This window comes from Saccopteryx leptura, chromosome 11, assembly GCF_036850995.1.
Source record: "Saccopteryx leptura isolate mSacLep1 chromosome 11, mSacLep1_pri_phased_curated, whole genome shotgun sequence".
Taxonomy (NCBI): domain Eukaryota; kingdom Metazoa; phylum Chordata; class Mammalia; order Chiroptera; family Emballonuridae; genus Saccopteryx; species Saccopteryx leptura.
In genome coordinates, this window is record NC_089513.1 from 23428674 (window position 1) to 23443421 (window position 14748).

The following is a 14748-nucleotide window of genomic DNA, read 5'->3' on the forward strand; positions in this document are numbered from 1 at the left end:
TCTGTCAGCGCTGAAGCCGGACCATCCTCACATCTCGACAGTCCACAGGAATATGATTCCCGTGCAGTCTGGTGGTTAATGCTAGGGCCACAAACCCGAAGTCAGGCTATCTTGTCCACAATTCAGAAGCAAGTATCGGTAACTTCGTAAATCAGGACCTTATTTATACTTGTGTTGTTAGCAAGGATATGTGTTATTTTAAACTAAGATATCCTTAGCTTATTCCAATTATCAACAACTGTCAGTCCTCAAAATACAAGAAAACCTAAAAATGGCCTGATTCTACTTTCTAGCTGAGGTCTGAATTCAGCCAGTGTGTTTACAGCGTGGCAATTTAAAGCACAGGGTTTGATTTGAGCTAACAAATGATCATTCTTTCTCATAACACTTCTAGGAGGGCCAGGGTAGCCACAGTTAGCCATGCTGGTTCCCTTATGACCAAGGCCATTCACTGCAATGCCTTTCCCAGGTCATATGGGCACCTTTTGTGGAGGGTCTTCAGGGGGCAGTGACTGTGATAGTGGGAGTCCTGGTTTTGGCACAAGGTAGAACGTCCTCTACTGACTTCATGCGTTAGGCTGGCTGTAATGCTGGCTTCCCAATGCTGGTTTGGTCCTCGCTCAGTGTGCAGGACCATCCTGTGAGCTTAACTCTATCCTAAGATGGGCCCTAACTTCTAGTCCTGTCTGGGTTTTAATGCCTACATAGGATCACTTACTGTTTCTTCTAGACCTGAAAACTCGACACAGGCACACCCAGCAGAACTATCCCTCAGGTAGCCAAGGACGTGGGGAGGTGGGTGAGGTGGGAAATAACGGTGCTGATATAGAGATGGTAGTTCAGTGGGATGTAGAGATGGTAGTTCAGCGGGAAGGCAAGGACAAGACCCTGACCTCCTCAGCTCGGCACTGTCCAACAGAACGTTCCATGATCTTGGAATATTTCTGTATCTCTGTTGTCCAATGCATGAGACTTGGGCACCTGAAATGTGGCTAGTGAGGCTCAAGAACTAAATTGTAAATTTACATTCTAGTTACTTTTGCACTTAAACTATAACAGCCACATGGGGTTAACAGCTACTATATTGGACCATGCATTTTTAGAGCGATGAACAAATATTGTTTTATAACACCATTTTTCATAGGGAGTTATAATTAATTTTTGATTTGTCTTCTGAGTTATTTCCAACTGCTCCCATTCATTTTCCAGGCAAGAAGCTGAAGAAAAGACTAACTGAGTTTCTCATGTTTTTATCACTCGGCACAGAGGAGATAGCACAAGGCGCTGTATAGCCTGAGAGTGGGAAAGACAGTGTTTTGCTCATGAGAAAAGGCAAGGACTCTGGTTTTCTTCTGACATCAAGTGTTCTCTTGTTTTTAATAATCAAGAAACCCTAAAGAGATGAATTAAATAAATAACAATAGGAAGAGCGGGTTTTGATTTGAGTTAACCAGGTGTTTAAAAGTGGTGTTCTCTCTATGCATGTCCGTAAAGAGATACAGAGTCTGGGATTGTGGTTCTCAGACCCTGGCCCACATTACAAGTATTTGGGGAGCTTGTTAATACAGGTTCCCAGGCCCCACTCCCCAAGATTATAATTTAGGGAGTCTGTAATGGTATTAAAAAACAATGATTCTGATGCCTATCAAAGCGTGAGGACCCTGAATTATTGTACTTATCCTGAGAGATTAACTGTCTGAAGAAGCAGAACAGAGAGATTTTGTGGTAGATATAATAGTATCTGCCAGTCTTTTGATATGAGGAGGCAGGTCACGAGGGACTTAGCCCCAGGCTGAGCTCCCTGCATCAATGACTGTGCCTCCCCCCTTTCCCCCCAACAAGGGCCAAGTTGGCAATAGAGTGTCTGATTTCCAGTGGAGTTATACTCTGACATTAGTTCTTTTTTTTTTTATTAAATTTTCCCCCAGACTAGCAAATTTAATGAGTAGCTCCAAGTTTCCTAGCAGCAAAGGCAAAAAGAGAAAAATATAATAATTATATAATAATTACTATTTGAGGAAAGAAAATATATACAAATATCAGTAGGGACATTTATTTTTCTAGAGCCAAATTCTTAAAGGAACTTAAGTACATCGATTCTATTACACAAGTAATTTTCAATATAATGAAAAATATGCTAATACACAGGGAGAGAGAAACTTTTTTTGGAGTTATATTATAAACGGAACTGAATTATGTAGGTCCAATTGCAAAAGGGACTTTGAATAGCAAAAAGAGTTGTGTAACCAACAGTGGATGGGCAGAAAATAAAGACTACTTTCATTCATCCATTAAAACGTCAATCTCTGAATGTACTTCTGGCCACAGGTCCAAGGGTGAGGCTCTCTGGTAATCTAACTTTTCTCAGGGAAGAAAGATTTTAAGATCTAGAAACTCTGAAGAAGAATGGGGTTGTGCCTGGGTTTGCGATCCTCTCAGAGGAAGAAATGGGCTCCACTGCACACTGTGGGGAGGGACAGTGGAATTGTTTTCTTAGGAAAAGAGGGGGAAAAGTTAGTGATAACCAAATAGTTATTTTAAAAAATTCCTCAGAGCCCGGAGCTTTGGAGCAGAACAAATGCTTTAGCTGTAAGAATGAAGACAGCAAGGCGGCCCTAGAGCCGAGTCTCTATAAGGCTTTGATGCCTATGAACAATGAACCAGTAGGATGTCTTCCAGAGCATGGAGGAAATGTGAAGAGATTGTGTCTCTTACCTGCAGGGCATCAAGATCTGGCCAGGAGATATTGGGAACTGAGGTTACAGGTTCGATCAGTTTGCTTGGGAAGAATGGGTGGTAATGTCCTGTGGCGGAAAGGTACATCGACAATGCCATGTTGAAGGGCAGCGTGAAGACAGGGATGTCCCATTTGCTGAACACGGAGCTCAACGCACTTGAGAAAATTGGACTAAAACAACAACAAAACAGAATGGAAGAAACTGCATGTGTCAGCCATGTTGACAAACTGAATCTATCCTAGGGGGGACCTTTGTTTCATTGCAAACGATGTCTCTAAAGCACTGTGTCAAAAAACATTTCACAGAAAAAACAAACAAACAAAAAATCCAGACACACTTGGCATAAATCCTGTCATGAAGAGAATAATTCTTGCAGAACGTAAAAGTATCAATTCATAGTTTATTTGGCTTTTGAAAAACTTGTATCTACGGGGTTGCCCACAATGAGCAATATAGTTTTCAAAAATATTTTTCTGGTATTTAAGACATGAAATAAAATACTATCTACACAGTCAAAACTGCCCGTTTTACCTACTTGATCACATGCCCTTCTTTCCCCCCCAGAAACAACCAAGATCTTGAACTTGTCCATCACCTCCACACGTCTTTAGTATATATACTTTTGAAAAAGATAAACAGTTGTTCAAGGGAGGATGCAGGTGATGCGGGCTGGATGAGAAAGGTCTTAACCGCAGGGGGACTAAGTTTTAAGTCCTTGGGCAGTTGAAGAATGGTATGACCTTGGGCAGGACCTCGTCTATAAACTGGGGGATTGGATTAGTTGGTCTCTGGGACCCTTTTGTGCACTCACTTGTTGACTCAATCAGAGGGCTATCACTTTAAGGTCAGAGCTCCAAATATCATGGGTTGTGGGAGGAGCTATGGTGAGCATCCGCAGGTCATGGCTCCTGCCCTTGAGCCTGTTCTTCAGAGCAAGCTGGAAGTGACCTCCTGAACAGGTTCGCTCAGCTAGCAGGTTCTCCCCCACACACCTGCGGATACAGCCAGGGTGGGTGGTTCTCCTGCAGACACTGCCCATGGTGGGCATTACTTCTCATTTGTGTGGATATTAGTATTTTATATTCTAAATATGCTACGATAAGAAGGAAATGTTTGCTTCCAAAAGGCAGATTCAACATTGTCAACAGAGAGACTAGTTCAATTACCTCAGAGTCTTGGGGAGAAGGGAGGTAGTATGAAGGGCCACATGTGTGTTTTAATGTTTCCTGTTTCCAATAGACATAGCCTGAATCTAAATCTTAGAAAAGTATTTCTCTAGATTGAAGCTGTATTGTATGCAGAACATGAAACTGATCATTTAACCATTTTAACATGTGTCCTTCAGAGGCACCAGAACAACCATGACCGCCATCCATTGTCAGAACACTTCTGTCTTGCAAACTGAAACCCTCTGCCCACTGAGCAGTAGCTCTCCTTCCCAGCCCGGACAGTGTTTTTGAAAAGCATTTTGAAAACGAGGTACAACTTACCAAGTCATGGACATAGCGCACACAGGGAATAACAGCCACCAGAAGTAGTCCCCCTTGTCGGAAAAGACAGCCATGAGTATTGCCACCAGGGTGGCATTGTAGCCGTGCAACCCCGCGGCGATCGCCGACCTGCGGGCGAGAGGCACAGCTGGACGTCTCACAGGTGGATGCTGGCCGGGCTTGCACATTAGTGACACTTGTAAACTCCAGATCACATTTACATGAGAAAGTGAGATTATACTTAGAAATGTACTTCAGTCTACAGAAGCCATACACTAGTAAAACATGAAAAAATAAACCACCCGTAGAAAAATTACAAATGCGCCCAGAGAACCACCCTCTCCAGAGGCATAATATAGCTAAAGACAGAACCCTAGCCTCCAGGGGAGAAACAGAACCAGCAGGGCAACTGCTTCTGTTTTCTTTACACTTTTGCTTCGGGACATTATTATTTCTTTTATATCATTAAGGGCTTCTGACTTGTATAAAGCTTTTAGGTGAAACTGTTTCCGAAGTCTGATTTTCTTGGTGAGAGATGTAAGATTCTCAAAGTGTAAATTCACTTTCATAGTATCTTTGGTCTTATAAACATTAATCTTCCAACTTAGCATATATTTCACCTTTCTGTGCTTCCATTTTGTTGTCTCCAAATACACATTTCCAAGTTATTGCGAAAAACAAACAAACAAAAATTAACTTTTCTTTTACTTGGCAAAGCACTCCAATTAATTCAGTGCATATTTAGCACCTAAATCTTTCTTGAGTCCCTTTTTGCTTCCCACCATTTAAACTCACTTTCAAAAGTTGTCTTATGGGTTAGAAGTGCCCAGAGAAAATGAAACAGTCTCTAGAGTGTGAGTCCCAAGGCTGACAAGCCAGCCTCTCCCCCAGGGCTCAGAGTTGGCAATACCTGGCACCATGAAGGGCCCAGCACGCAAGGTCAAAGGGGGCCATGGATGTGCAGACCGTGATGTGAGTGGGTGAGGTCAAAGGCAGGCCTGAGGGGGAGGTGAGGCAGGCAGTGGGCCACACTATGGGGGTGGCAGAGGATGGCGTGAGAACGCCTTCTAGGCTTGTTTCTAAGTGGGGTAGGAAGCACCAATGCATCAAGAAGATGTCACTCGGGAGTGAGAGCATTGTGGTGGGGAGGGACGACTCCTTGTTCAAAAGTCCTTTATCTACCTTTAATAGTCCTTCAGGCCATGTGTGATGAATTTGTATTGGTTTAACCCAGGAAACAGTAATGCCCTTCAGAAATTGGGTCTGTATAGGATGACAGCATTAGCAGAGAGCTAATGCAGACTTATCCTCTCAAAGGCTGACTTTCAGAATGAATGCCTGACTTTGATCAACGAGTTCAATGGCCATGTCTACCAGTTGTGGAACACCATGATTAAAGAAACAAGATGTGTAGTCACTTAAAACAGAGGATTGTTTTAAGCAGTCCTTTGAGGACCAAGAAAAAGAAGAGGTTTGTAAACTAGCACATGTGACCATGGCTGGTCTTCTAATATATACCTGATAAGGAAATTGGGTCAACTTTCTCAGGAGCAAAGCAATGAAGGAATATTCAATATGGCACAGTCCTGGGCTGCACCTCCACAGTGGGCAGGTCATCTCTTGCCATGCACTGGAACAGAGTTTACCTAAGATACTGAACCACTCTCTACAGAGAACAAATCAGGCTCCTCAAGCCTGATGCAAGAGTGGAGGAGCGTTTGTTGACTCTCTCCGCAAGAATGTCCTTAGGCAATCCACAGCGAGAGTTACAGGGGGTTAGCTGTGTAATGACAATCCACCCGGGATCATGCATTGGTCTTGGACATCTGGAAGACCGGCAGCCTCGCTGAAGAAACTGGTTAGTCAGAAGGGTTCTATGCCCTTGGTGGGAGTCAGCTCATCTCTTTCATCAGAAGATATCCTAACACGATTTAAGTCAGAACTTGGAATTTGTGATTATTTATCTCTCTCGAAACTGAGCAGAATAAATTTACTAAACAAATCATGGAAATAAGATATAGGGGATTATTAAGCCAATAAGACGTGTCATGAACTCATATATTTTTGCCCAAACAAAAAATGCTGATAATAAATAATTGATCGATTATTAAAGAAATCCCTTTAGAGGCTCTCCTGGGAATTCCTTGCAGCTTAGCTGTGGTTACCACGCACTGCTATGAGAATCTGGCATTGTTACCACATACTCCATGAGAATCTGGCATTGTTCAGAATGGCTACCTAGTCAGGTACCATGAACATGAGGCTCTAAATGATACCCTGACCTTTCACTAAAAGCAAATATAAAGAGTTTTGTGGAATAAAGGTTGTTTCTTCTGGGAAGGGTGGAGCTTTATTAGTGCTGCCCAAAATCACTGGTTGGCTCCCGTGACCTCAGAAGTGAGAAGAGCGGCTTGGATGGGCGTGCCTACCTGTCTTGACTGAGCAACAAGGCTGTCAGGGTGGAGACCACCGTTCCCAAACAGCCAGTGAGGGCCAACCAGGGGTTATGGACCAGGATTCCCACCAGAATCAGGATTCCACTGATGGGGTTGTTGACGAGCGCCACTTGGGCCAGGCCCCGAAGAACCCAGTCGATGAATTGGAGCACTAGGGGTTTGTCTGGAAGAGATGAGATGGGCGGAGCTAAGAACGCAGTGAGGCACCCTTCCAAGGTGCAGGGCCCTCTTGAGCAAAATCATCAAAATCCCCTCTGATGAAAGTGAAACTTATTTTTTATATTCTTTGAACACATTTCCCTTTGGTGGCACCAGGTCCCTAAAAGCAACCAGTTCCTTTATGCTAAACTCACACTGTCCTGTCTAGAACCTCAGATCCAGAAAGCATCAAATGCACTTATTTATCATGTCTAGAGGTACAGACTTTAAAGCCAAAGGAATGAATTACCAAAAGTAAAATTTTATTTATTTAATTTTTAAGTGAGAGGAGGTGAGATAGTGAGACATTCTTCTGCTTGTACCCTGACTGGGATCCACCTGCCAACACCTGTCTGGGGCTGATGCTTGAGTCAACTGAGCTATCCTAAGCACCTGGGGCTGATGCTTGAAATAATTAATCCACTGGCTGTGGGAGGGGAAGGGAGAGAAGAGGGAGAGATGAGGGAGAGAAGAGGGAGAGAAGGGGGAGAAAAGAGGGAGGAAAAAGGGAGGGAAGTGGGAGAGAAGGGGGAGAGAAGAGGGAGAGATGAGGGAGAGAAGAGGGAGAGAAGGGGGAGAGAAGAGGGAGAGATGAGGGAGAGAAGAGGGAGAGAAGGGGGAGAGAAGAGGGAGAGAAGAAGGAGGAAAAAGGGAGGGAAGAGGGAGAGAAGGGGGAGAGAAGAGGGAGGAAAAAGGGAGGGAAGAGGGAGGGAAGGGGGAGAGAAGAGGGAGAGAAGGGGGAGAGAAGAGGGAGAGAAGGGGGAGAGAAGAAGGAGGAAAAAGGGAGGGAAGTGGGAGGGAAGGGGGAGAGAAGAGGGAGAGAAGGGGGAGAGAAGAGGGAGAGATGAGGGAGAGAAGAGGGAGGGAAGGGGGAGAGAAGAGGGAAGAGGGAGGGAAGTGGGAGGGAAGGGGGAGAAGAAGATGGTTGTTTCTCCTGTGTGTCTTGACTGGGAGTTGAACCCAGGATGTCCATACACCAGGCCAATGCTCTATCCACTGAGCCAGCTGGTCAGGGTTCCAAAAGTAAAATTGTAGATTTTAAGTACTGAAACTACAAAATGGAGCCAGTTGCCTTCCTCTGATATGAGCAGGACCCTGGCCCTGACCACTGTCTCCATAAACAAAGTTTGAAAGGGCTTGCAGGTTAGAAGATAACAGTTAAAAAATGGAGAGGAAAAAGATAGAACTTAGGTGACTACAACTAAAGACATGAGTAGAAGAACCAGCAAACAATTTCTCCCAAAGTCACTTCTCACATCCTCCAAGGGACAGAAGCATAAATACCTTTAAGCCAGTTGGTAAATTCTTTCATGTCACCGGTGACATAGCTGAGTGCTTTGCAAAGACAACTTCTCCCTCGACACGGTGAAATCAGGTTTTCACCCCGGTCCACTTTAACCATATTGGGGTTGTCCTCCATGGCGATCTCTTCTTCTGGCCCCTGAGGAAAGAACAGAGCTCATTAACACCTTCGTGCAGAATTCTCCAGACTGTCCATCACTGGGTCTGGTCCCACTAGCCAGAGGATGAGCTCAAAGACATTTCACCTGGACCACGACATCCCATGATACTATGATAGCACCATTTTCCTCTTGAAATATCATCATGGAGATTATTGTCTGAACCCAAATTCCACCCCACTTTTGTCATCGCTGTCTTTGATGCTACTACAAGAAGGTTCTGGTCTTTCTTTTTATAAGGTTTAGTTTCTAATTTAACAAACATTTATTGAGCACCTATATTCTGCACTCAAAGATCTCATTCAGCCTAGTGCCCTGGTTGGCAAACTGCAGCTCACATGCCATATGTGGCTCTTTGGCCCCTTGAGTGTTGCTCTTCCATAAAATACCACATGCGGGCATAACCTCGATAAAGAATGTACCTACCTACATAGTTTAAGTTAAAAAAATTGGCTCTCAAAAGAAATTTCAATCGTACTGTTGATATTTGGCTCTGTTGACTGAGTTTGCCGACCACTGGCCTAGTGGAAAAGACTGAAAAAGAGTTAATTTCAACATAATGAGTCAAATAATAATATAGAAAAGCTAATATCACATGCTTAAGCTTCATGTTGCCAATCAAAGGAGCCAGTTACCAGATTACAAAATGATGGTCACTAATGCAGACCAGTTGGCTACTTTCTAAGAAAAACAGCCTTTTTCAATTAAAATTTAATTTTACGAAAAAGGGTTTTATTTTTAAGCATTTGAAGGGAAGACAAACTTTAAAAAACTGTGTGTGTCAACACAGCCTACGGAACCCCTTCACATTCATTCTCCAAATTCAAAGATCACTTTATTATGTCCTCCTATCAGGCAACTGCCTCAGCTATTCCTGTGTTTGGAATTTTTTATTTAAATATTTTTAAACAGGCACGAATAAACATTATACAAAGGCATAGAAAACAGGTAAGGTAGAAGTGGACCAAGCTGTTGAAAAGCAAAGATGTGTAAGTTAAGCATTGTACAATATAAGGATGTACAGGGCATAATTATAGTAAACATGCTTCTGGAAAACACTAGCAACATAACCATGACTTGTGTTCACTAGGAGAGTCTTTCACTTCTCTGGAATAGTTTGTAACAGGAAACATCCCCAGAATATGGCACTCTGCAGACAGAACTGGTTTCACGGTGCTGATGGTAGACACATGAGAACACCAATGATGTAACCCCATAGGTAGGCAAAGGGGTAAGACAATGGCAAAACCACCTTGAGATGCAACAAAAGCCAAGAGCATAAGACAAGTGTGGAGTAGGAGAACACCAACACCACCAGCCCGCTGGAGGCATGATGTGGAATGTGGAAGCCACAGGCACGGAACACATAACCATGGAAATACCAAAGCCCATGCGGATAAACCAGCCCACCTTCTACCTGTGGCCAGGCTGAGGATGAGGGTTCTCATGGCTATTTTTTGACCCCATCATTGTTTCATTTACCATAGCCAACAAGTAGCTATTAATAGATAGAAAAGTTATGCCTTTTTTATTTTCAACCCTAACTCTAGTTTTGCCTTCTATTAATCCTAATACGGAAATCAATGTGGGTAACTGATTTTTAACTAAGTAACAATTGTATTGTATTGTATTCTTTCACTGCTCAACTAACCATTCTGCTTTCAAACAATGGTAAATCATTAATCATTAGACAAAGTAGAGGGTATTTATGGAATTTGTTTTTTAGCTCATTTTTTCTTGGCATTTGTGAGACTTCCAGTGAAACTTTGCATTAAGAAACTCTTAAACTGAAAACTGCTGGTGGTGCTAACACTAATTTTACATGGAACTCACTGTCCCCATAGTTAAACATGTAAAACTGAATTTATTAAGCAATTATGAGAAACTGTGTTTTATTTTATTTAAATTTTTATTTGTTGATTTTAGTGAGAGGAAGAGAGAGAAAGGAACATTGATCTGTTCCTGTATGTGCCCTGATCGGGGATCAAACTGGCAATCTCTGTGCATGGGGACGATGCTCTCATCAACCGAGCTATCTGGCCAGGGCAATTGTCTTATTTTTATAATCTAAGTGATGGCTGGCATGTATTTTCAGATATTTTCCTCTTTCAATCTCATTACTAAAAATATTGGTTGGTAAAACCCTTCCTCAGCTACAGGTGACTCGTTTTAAAAGCCATGCCAACTTATCAGAGGCATCGGGTCTCAGGCCAGACAACCACAAACCGCTCAGGCACAACTGCCTTACATTTCCATATGTGAGCAGATTGTGTTCGACAGAGGCAGCATGAAATACAAACATTAAAAGGGCATTTTCCATCAGGGTGTACAAATTCATGGTCTCTCAGTTGCCAGCCTCTATTTTATTTATTTTAGAGGGTTTTAAATACACCAATGCCTCCGAGATTTTGGAGATACAAATACGAAACTTGATATTATAACTGGCCCGGCGTGATCGGGAACCTGAATGGCCGGAGTTCCCTGCGGAGCCACCCAAAGTTAAATAAAGAGTGAATTGTCTAAATCCACAGCCAGCCATAAAGAAGGCTCCTTGCTAGCTGTCTTTCCAGGATCCATATGCTGGGATGGGTGGTAGGGCTTCTATGTCTTCGGCAGAAGGGTCTGCTCCTGAGTTGAGCAGACAGTTGCTGCAGTTTCTGAGCCCCTGGGAACCATTCAGGGCTTCTGGAGGCCCTGCAACCCTGACCTTTTGCTCCAGAACTTCAGGAATGAGTACTGGTTATGAGAAACCAGGATCTTAAAGGCTGCAGTTCATCCTAAAATTTAATCATGTTTGACTCCATGCATTTCTCCAGGGAACTCAAAGACTCTACACATCCTAATGGGAAAGGCAATGGTGCAGGGACCATCTACTGATGCTCAAACATCTCAAATCTGACTCAGCAGGCCATCAAACTTCAACTAAAAAGACAGGTCAGAAAAATGAGAGGAAGAAACCCTAATAAAATAGAGGCAGGTTAAGGTAAACAACAAAAACCTAGACTACTTTTTTTCTTAGTTTTTCCACGGTTATCAAAACCCTGCAGCTCAACCGTCCAGCATCTGAGCCATGAGAAGTGCCAGACCAAGCCCTGTGTGCACCCGGGCAGCCCAAGCCCACCGCTCAGCAGAGCATGAGGACCCCCGTCCCAGGCTCTGTTCAAGAAAGACGCGGGTGCAGGCGCGAGACAGAGGCTGCACGGAGGAAGCATACCTGTTCTGGCGGCCCCCGAGCCGCGACCATCTTTAGCCGGGAGGAGCGTCCGCGCGTTGCCTCACCAGCTCTATTTCCAAAAGGGATCCTCCAAAGAGGAACAGGAGGGGCCTCACCAGTACCGCCAATTAAAGACCGTCCGTTCATTCTCCTTCCTCTCCACTCTCTCCATACATAACAAAGGGCAAAAAATACATGAATCAGAAGGACGCAAGCCCTGGCTCTGATGAGCACTGAACTGCAAGATGAAGGGAAGCCCAACGAGCGAGCGCACGGGTGGGTCCTGGGGAGAGGAGAGGCGGCCACCCACAGAAACCGCTAACAGAGAGGGCGGAGAGGGCAGACTTCTCCTTCAGCCAAGAACTCCATCAGCAAAGAGAGGCAATGAGCTGACTACAGACACTGAATGTTCATCGTACTTTGCTTAGAAAACAAACAAATGATGGCAAACCATCCTGCATGGAGACCAACGCACAGACCTTGTTCTGCTGTGTTTGCCCACCACCAGGACGTTGGCAGCTCTGAAGCCTGTTCAGTGGGAGGCGTGACTTTGGGGCTCTGAAATGCTTCAGGGCAAACCGTTAGGGCTCCATCCTGGGGTCCAAGGCTAAGGCAACAATTTCCTCAGTCTTAATCCTAACAAAAGTGAGAAGAAGTCATGGTGTGGACTCTGTTTTCTGTAATAAGAGACTAGCTACATTTAATGCACAACAAAAGCTCAGTCTAAGAGAATGCTTAATGGCATTTTTTTCTTGTGTCTGAATAACATTGTTAAATATTGGAATTATCTTGTCAAAAATAAACAATTTTTTATTGAATTCTACAAGTATAACAGCTTTTATATTTTTCTTTTTTTAGATTTTATTTATTTTAGAGAGAGGAGAGACAGTGAGAGAAGAGAAAGAGAGAGAGGGGGAAGGAGCAGGAAGCATCAACTCCCATATGTGCCTTGACCAGGCAAGCCCAGGGTTTTGAACCGGCGACCTCACCATTCCAGGTCGACGCTTTATCCACTGCACCACCACAGGTCAGGCTGTAACAGCTTTTTGTTTTCTTTTTTTGTGTTTTAAACTTCTGTTGCATCCAAGGATATCCTTCTTCCTCAGAAGTTCCAGAAAAGTTGCATGTGTGGTATTTCTTTTTTTCTACCCCTTTTATTTAATTTGTGCTTTCTTCTGCTGGCTTGGCTTGAAACCTGAGAACTTACACTCTACTAGAGTGATTTAGAACAACCTATAATTGTGCAAAATATCACTGTCATGTCTTAGAAAAAGAAATGTGTGCTTATCTGTAGTTAAACTATCTGGTTAGTTCAGTACCAAACTGAAGTGTTTGAGAAAGAACAACATTAAGAAGCCCAATGGTAAGATTCTTATCTTATACATGGTGAAGGAAGAAAGGAAGGAAGGAAAGAAGGAAGGAAGGGAAAGAGAAAGAGAGAGAGAGGGAGGGAGGGAGGGAAGAAAGAAGGAAGGAAGGAAAGAAGGAAGGAAGGAAGGAAGAAAGAGAAAAAGAAGGAGAGAGAGAGAGAAAGAGAAAGAAAAAGAGAAAGAAAGAGAGAGAAAGAAGGAAAGGAAGAAAGAAACAAAGAAAAAGAAAGGAAGGAAAGAAGAGAGGAAGAAAGGAAGGAAGGAAGGAAGGAAAGAGAGCAGTAAGCAGGAATTGTCGCCTCTTGCCGGTGTGGATGTTTAGTCCTTCCGCCCCTGCATGGTTCCTGCCTCTCCCCCACCAGCAAAACCACACACATCTTTGGGAATCACATCCTTTGAGCTCAACATCAATATTTTCTTAGAATCAGACGGAAAAATTTGAGAGCTAGGTGGGGTTTGAAAGAGTGCATAGTTTAAGCTTTCGTTTTCTAGAAGAGAAATCAGAGGTTCAAAGTGGGGACAGAGTCAGCCTTGTGGAATAGGTGAGCCTGGGTGGCTCCTTGTCTTCCAGTCTGGAGCGCATTAATGCCACCCGAATCCTATGCAAGTCAACAGACAGTGAAGGAACAGCTTCTGAAGGCAGTCTGCAGTAGCTGCTGGGCTCAGTGAGGCGGTCGACACAGCCTGTCTCCATGCTGCCTTGAAACAACTCTAAGATGGGGGTGAACGATGGCAAAGGGCTCGGTCACCCCCAGTTTTACCCCCTGCCCTTGCCGGCACCGGTAACTGTTCCGACGAATAAACATCTCCCGTGCCCCAAAGTGAGCCTCATTCTCCTGTATCGCTGACACATCCACAACAAGGCCTGTGCGTGCTGAAGTGAACATCCTCAGAATATTCTGGAAGCTGCTTTCTGACAGAGGAGTCAGAAAGCCTAGCTCACTAGCGAAACAAAACAGAGCTCATCATGCTAATACAAAGCAATGTCAAAATTGCAATCCAACCAACATTCCCTATTTTATTATACAAACTAAAGCTCATTTTATTGCCCACATACATTAGAAATTTGTGCAACTGGAGAGAGCTGGAACTTTCAGTTTCCATGTCTTAAGTCAGGGGTCCCCAAACTTTTTACACAGGGGGCCAGTTCACTGTCCCTCAGACTGTTGGAGGGCCGGACTATAAAAAAAACTATGAACAAATCCCTATGCACACTGCACATATCTTATTTTAAAGTAAAAAAACAAAACGGGAACAAATACAATATTTAAAATAAAGAACAAGTAAATTTAAATCAACAAACTGACCAGTATTTCAATGGGAACTATGCTCCTCTCACTGACCACCAATGAAAGAAGTGCTCCTTCTGGAAGTGCGGCGGGGGCCGGATAAATGGCCTCAGCAGGCCGTAGTTTGGGGACCCCTGTCTTAAGTACACGCGTGACTTGGAGATATTGCAGGTTTGCTTCCAAACCACTGCAATAAAGTGAGTATCTCAATAAAGCAAGTCTCACAATTTTTTTGGTTTCCCAGTGCATATAAAGTTATGTTTATACTCTGCTATAGTCTATTAAGTACACAATAACCTTATGTCTGAAAACATAATGTACACACCTTAATTAAAGACAATTTATTGCTAAAAATTGCTAACATGATCTGAGCCTTCGGGAAGTCATAATCTATTTTCTAGTTGGAGTGTCTTCCGTTCACGTTTGTTAAAACCCCCACAATTTACACAAAGTACAATAAAGCTTTTTCTCTGCAATAAAATGAGGTACGCTGGTATCACTTTAAAAAGTAGCACAAAGTTTTGGATACACAT

At 43.5% G+C, this 14748-nt stretch overlaps 1 protein-coding gene across 5 annotated transcripts in view; it reads right to left on the reverse strand.

Moving 5' to 3' along the window:
* SLC14A1 (solute carrier family 14 member 1 (Kidd blood group)) overlaps nucleotides 1–14748 on the reverse strand; it is a 39699-nt gene that overhangs the window by 9228 nt on the left and 15723 nt on the right. For 3 of the 5 annotated variants that reach the window (XM_066352880.1, XM_066352879.1, XM_066352881.1), the window contains exons 3-6: nucleotides 8167–8323; nucleotides 6658–6847; nucleotides 4229–4357; nucleotides 2716–2908 (exon numbers count right to left, since the gene is read on the reverse strand). In XM_066352880.1, coding sequence (XP_066208977.1) covers nucleotides 2716–2908; nucleotides 4229–4357; nucleotides 6658–6847; nucleotides 8167–8302 — 648 coding nt within the window. In that variant the 5' untranslated portion in view covers nucleotides 8303–8323. Of the gene's footprint in view, nucleotides 1–2715; nucleotides 2909–4228; nucleotides 4358–6657; nucleotides 6848–8166; nucleotides 8324–11556; nucleotides 11720–12035; nucleotides 12178–14748 lie in introns of those variants that run through there. The other 2 variants (XM_066352882.1, XM_066352878.1) reach the window with 2 other exon arrangements.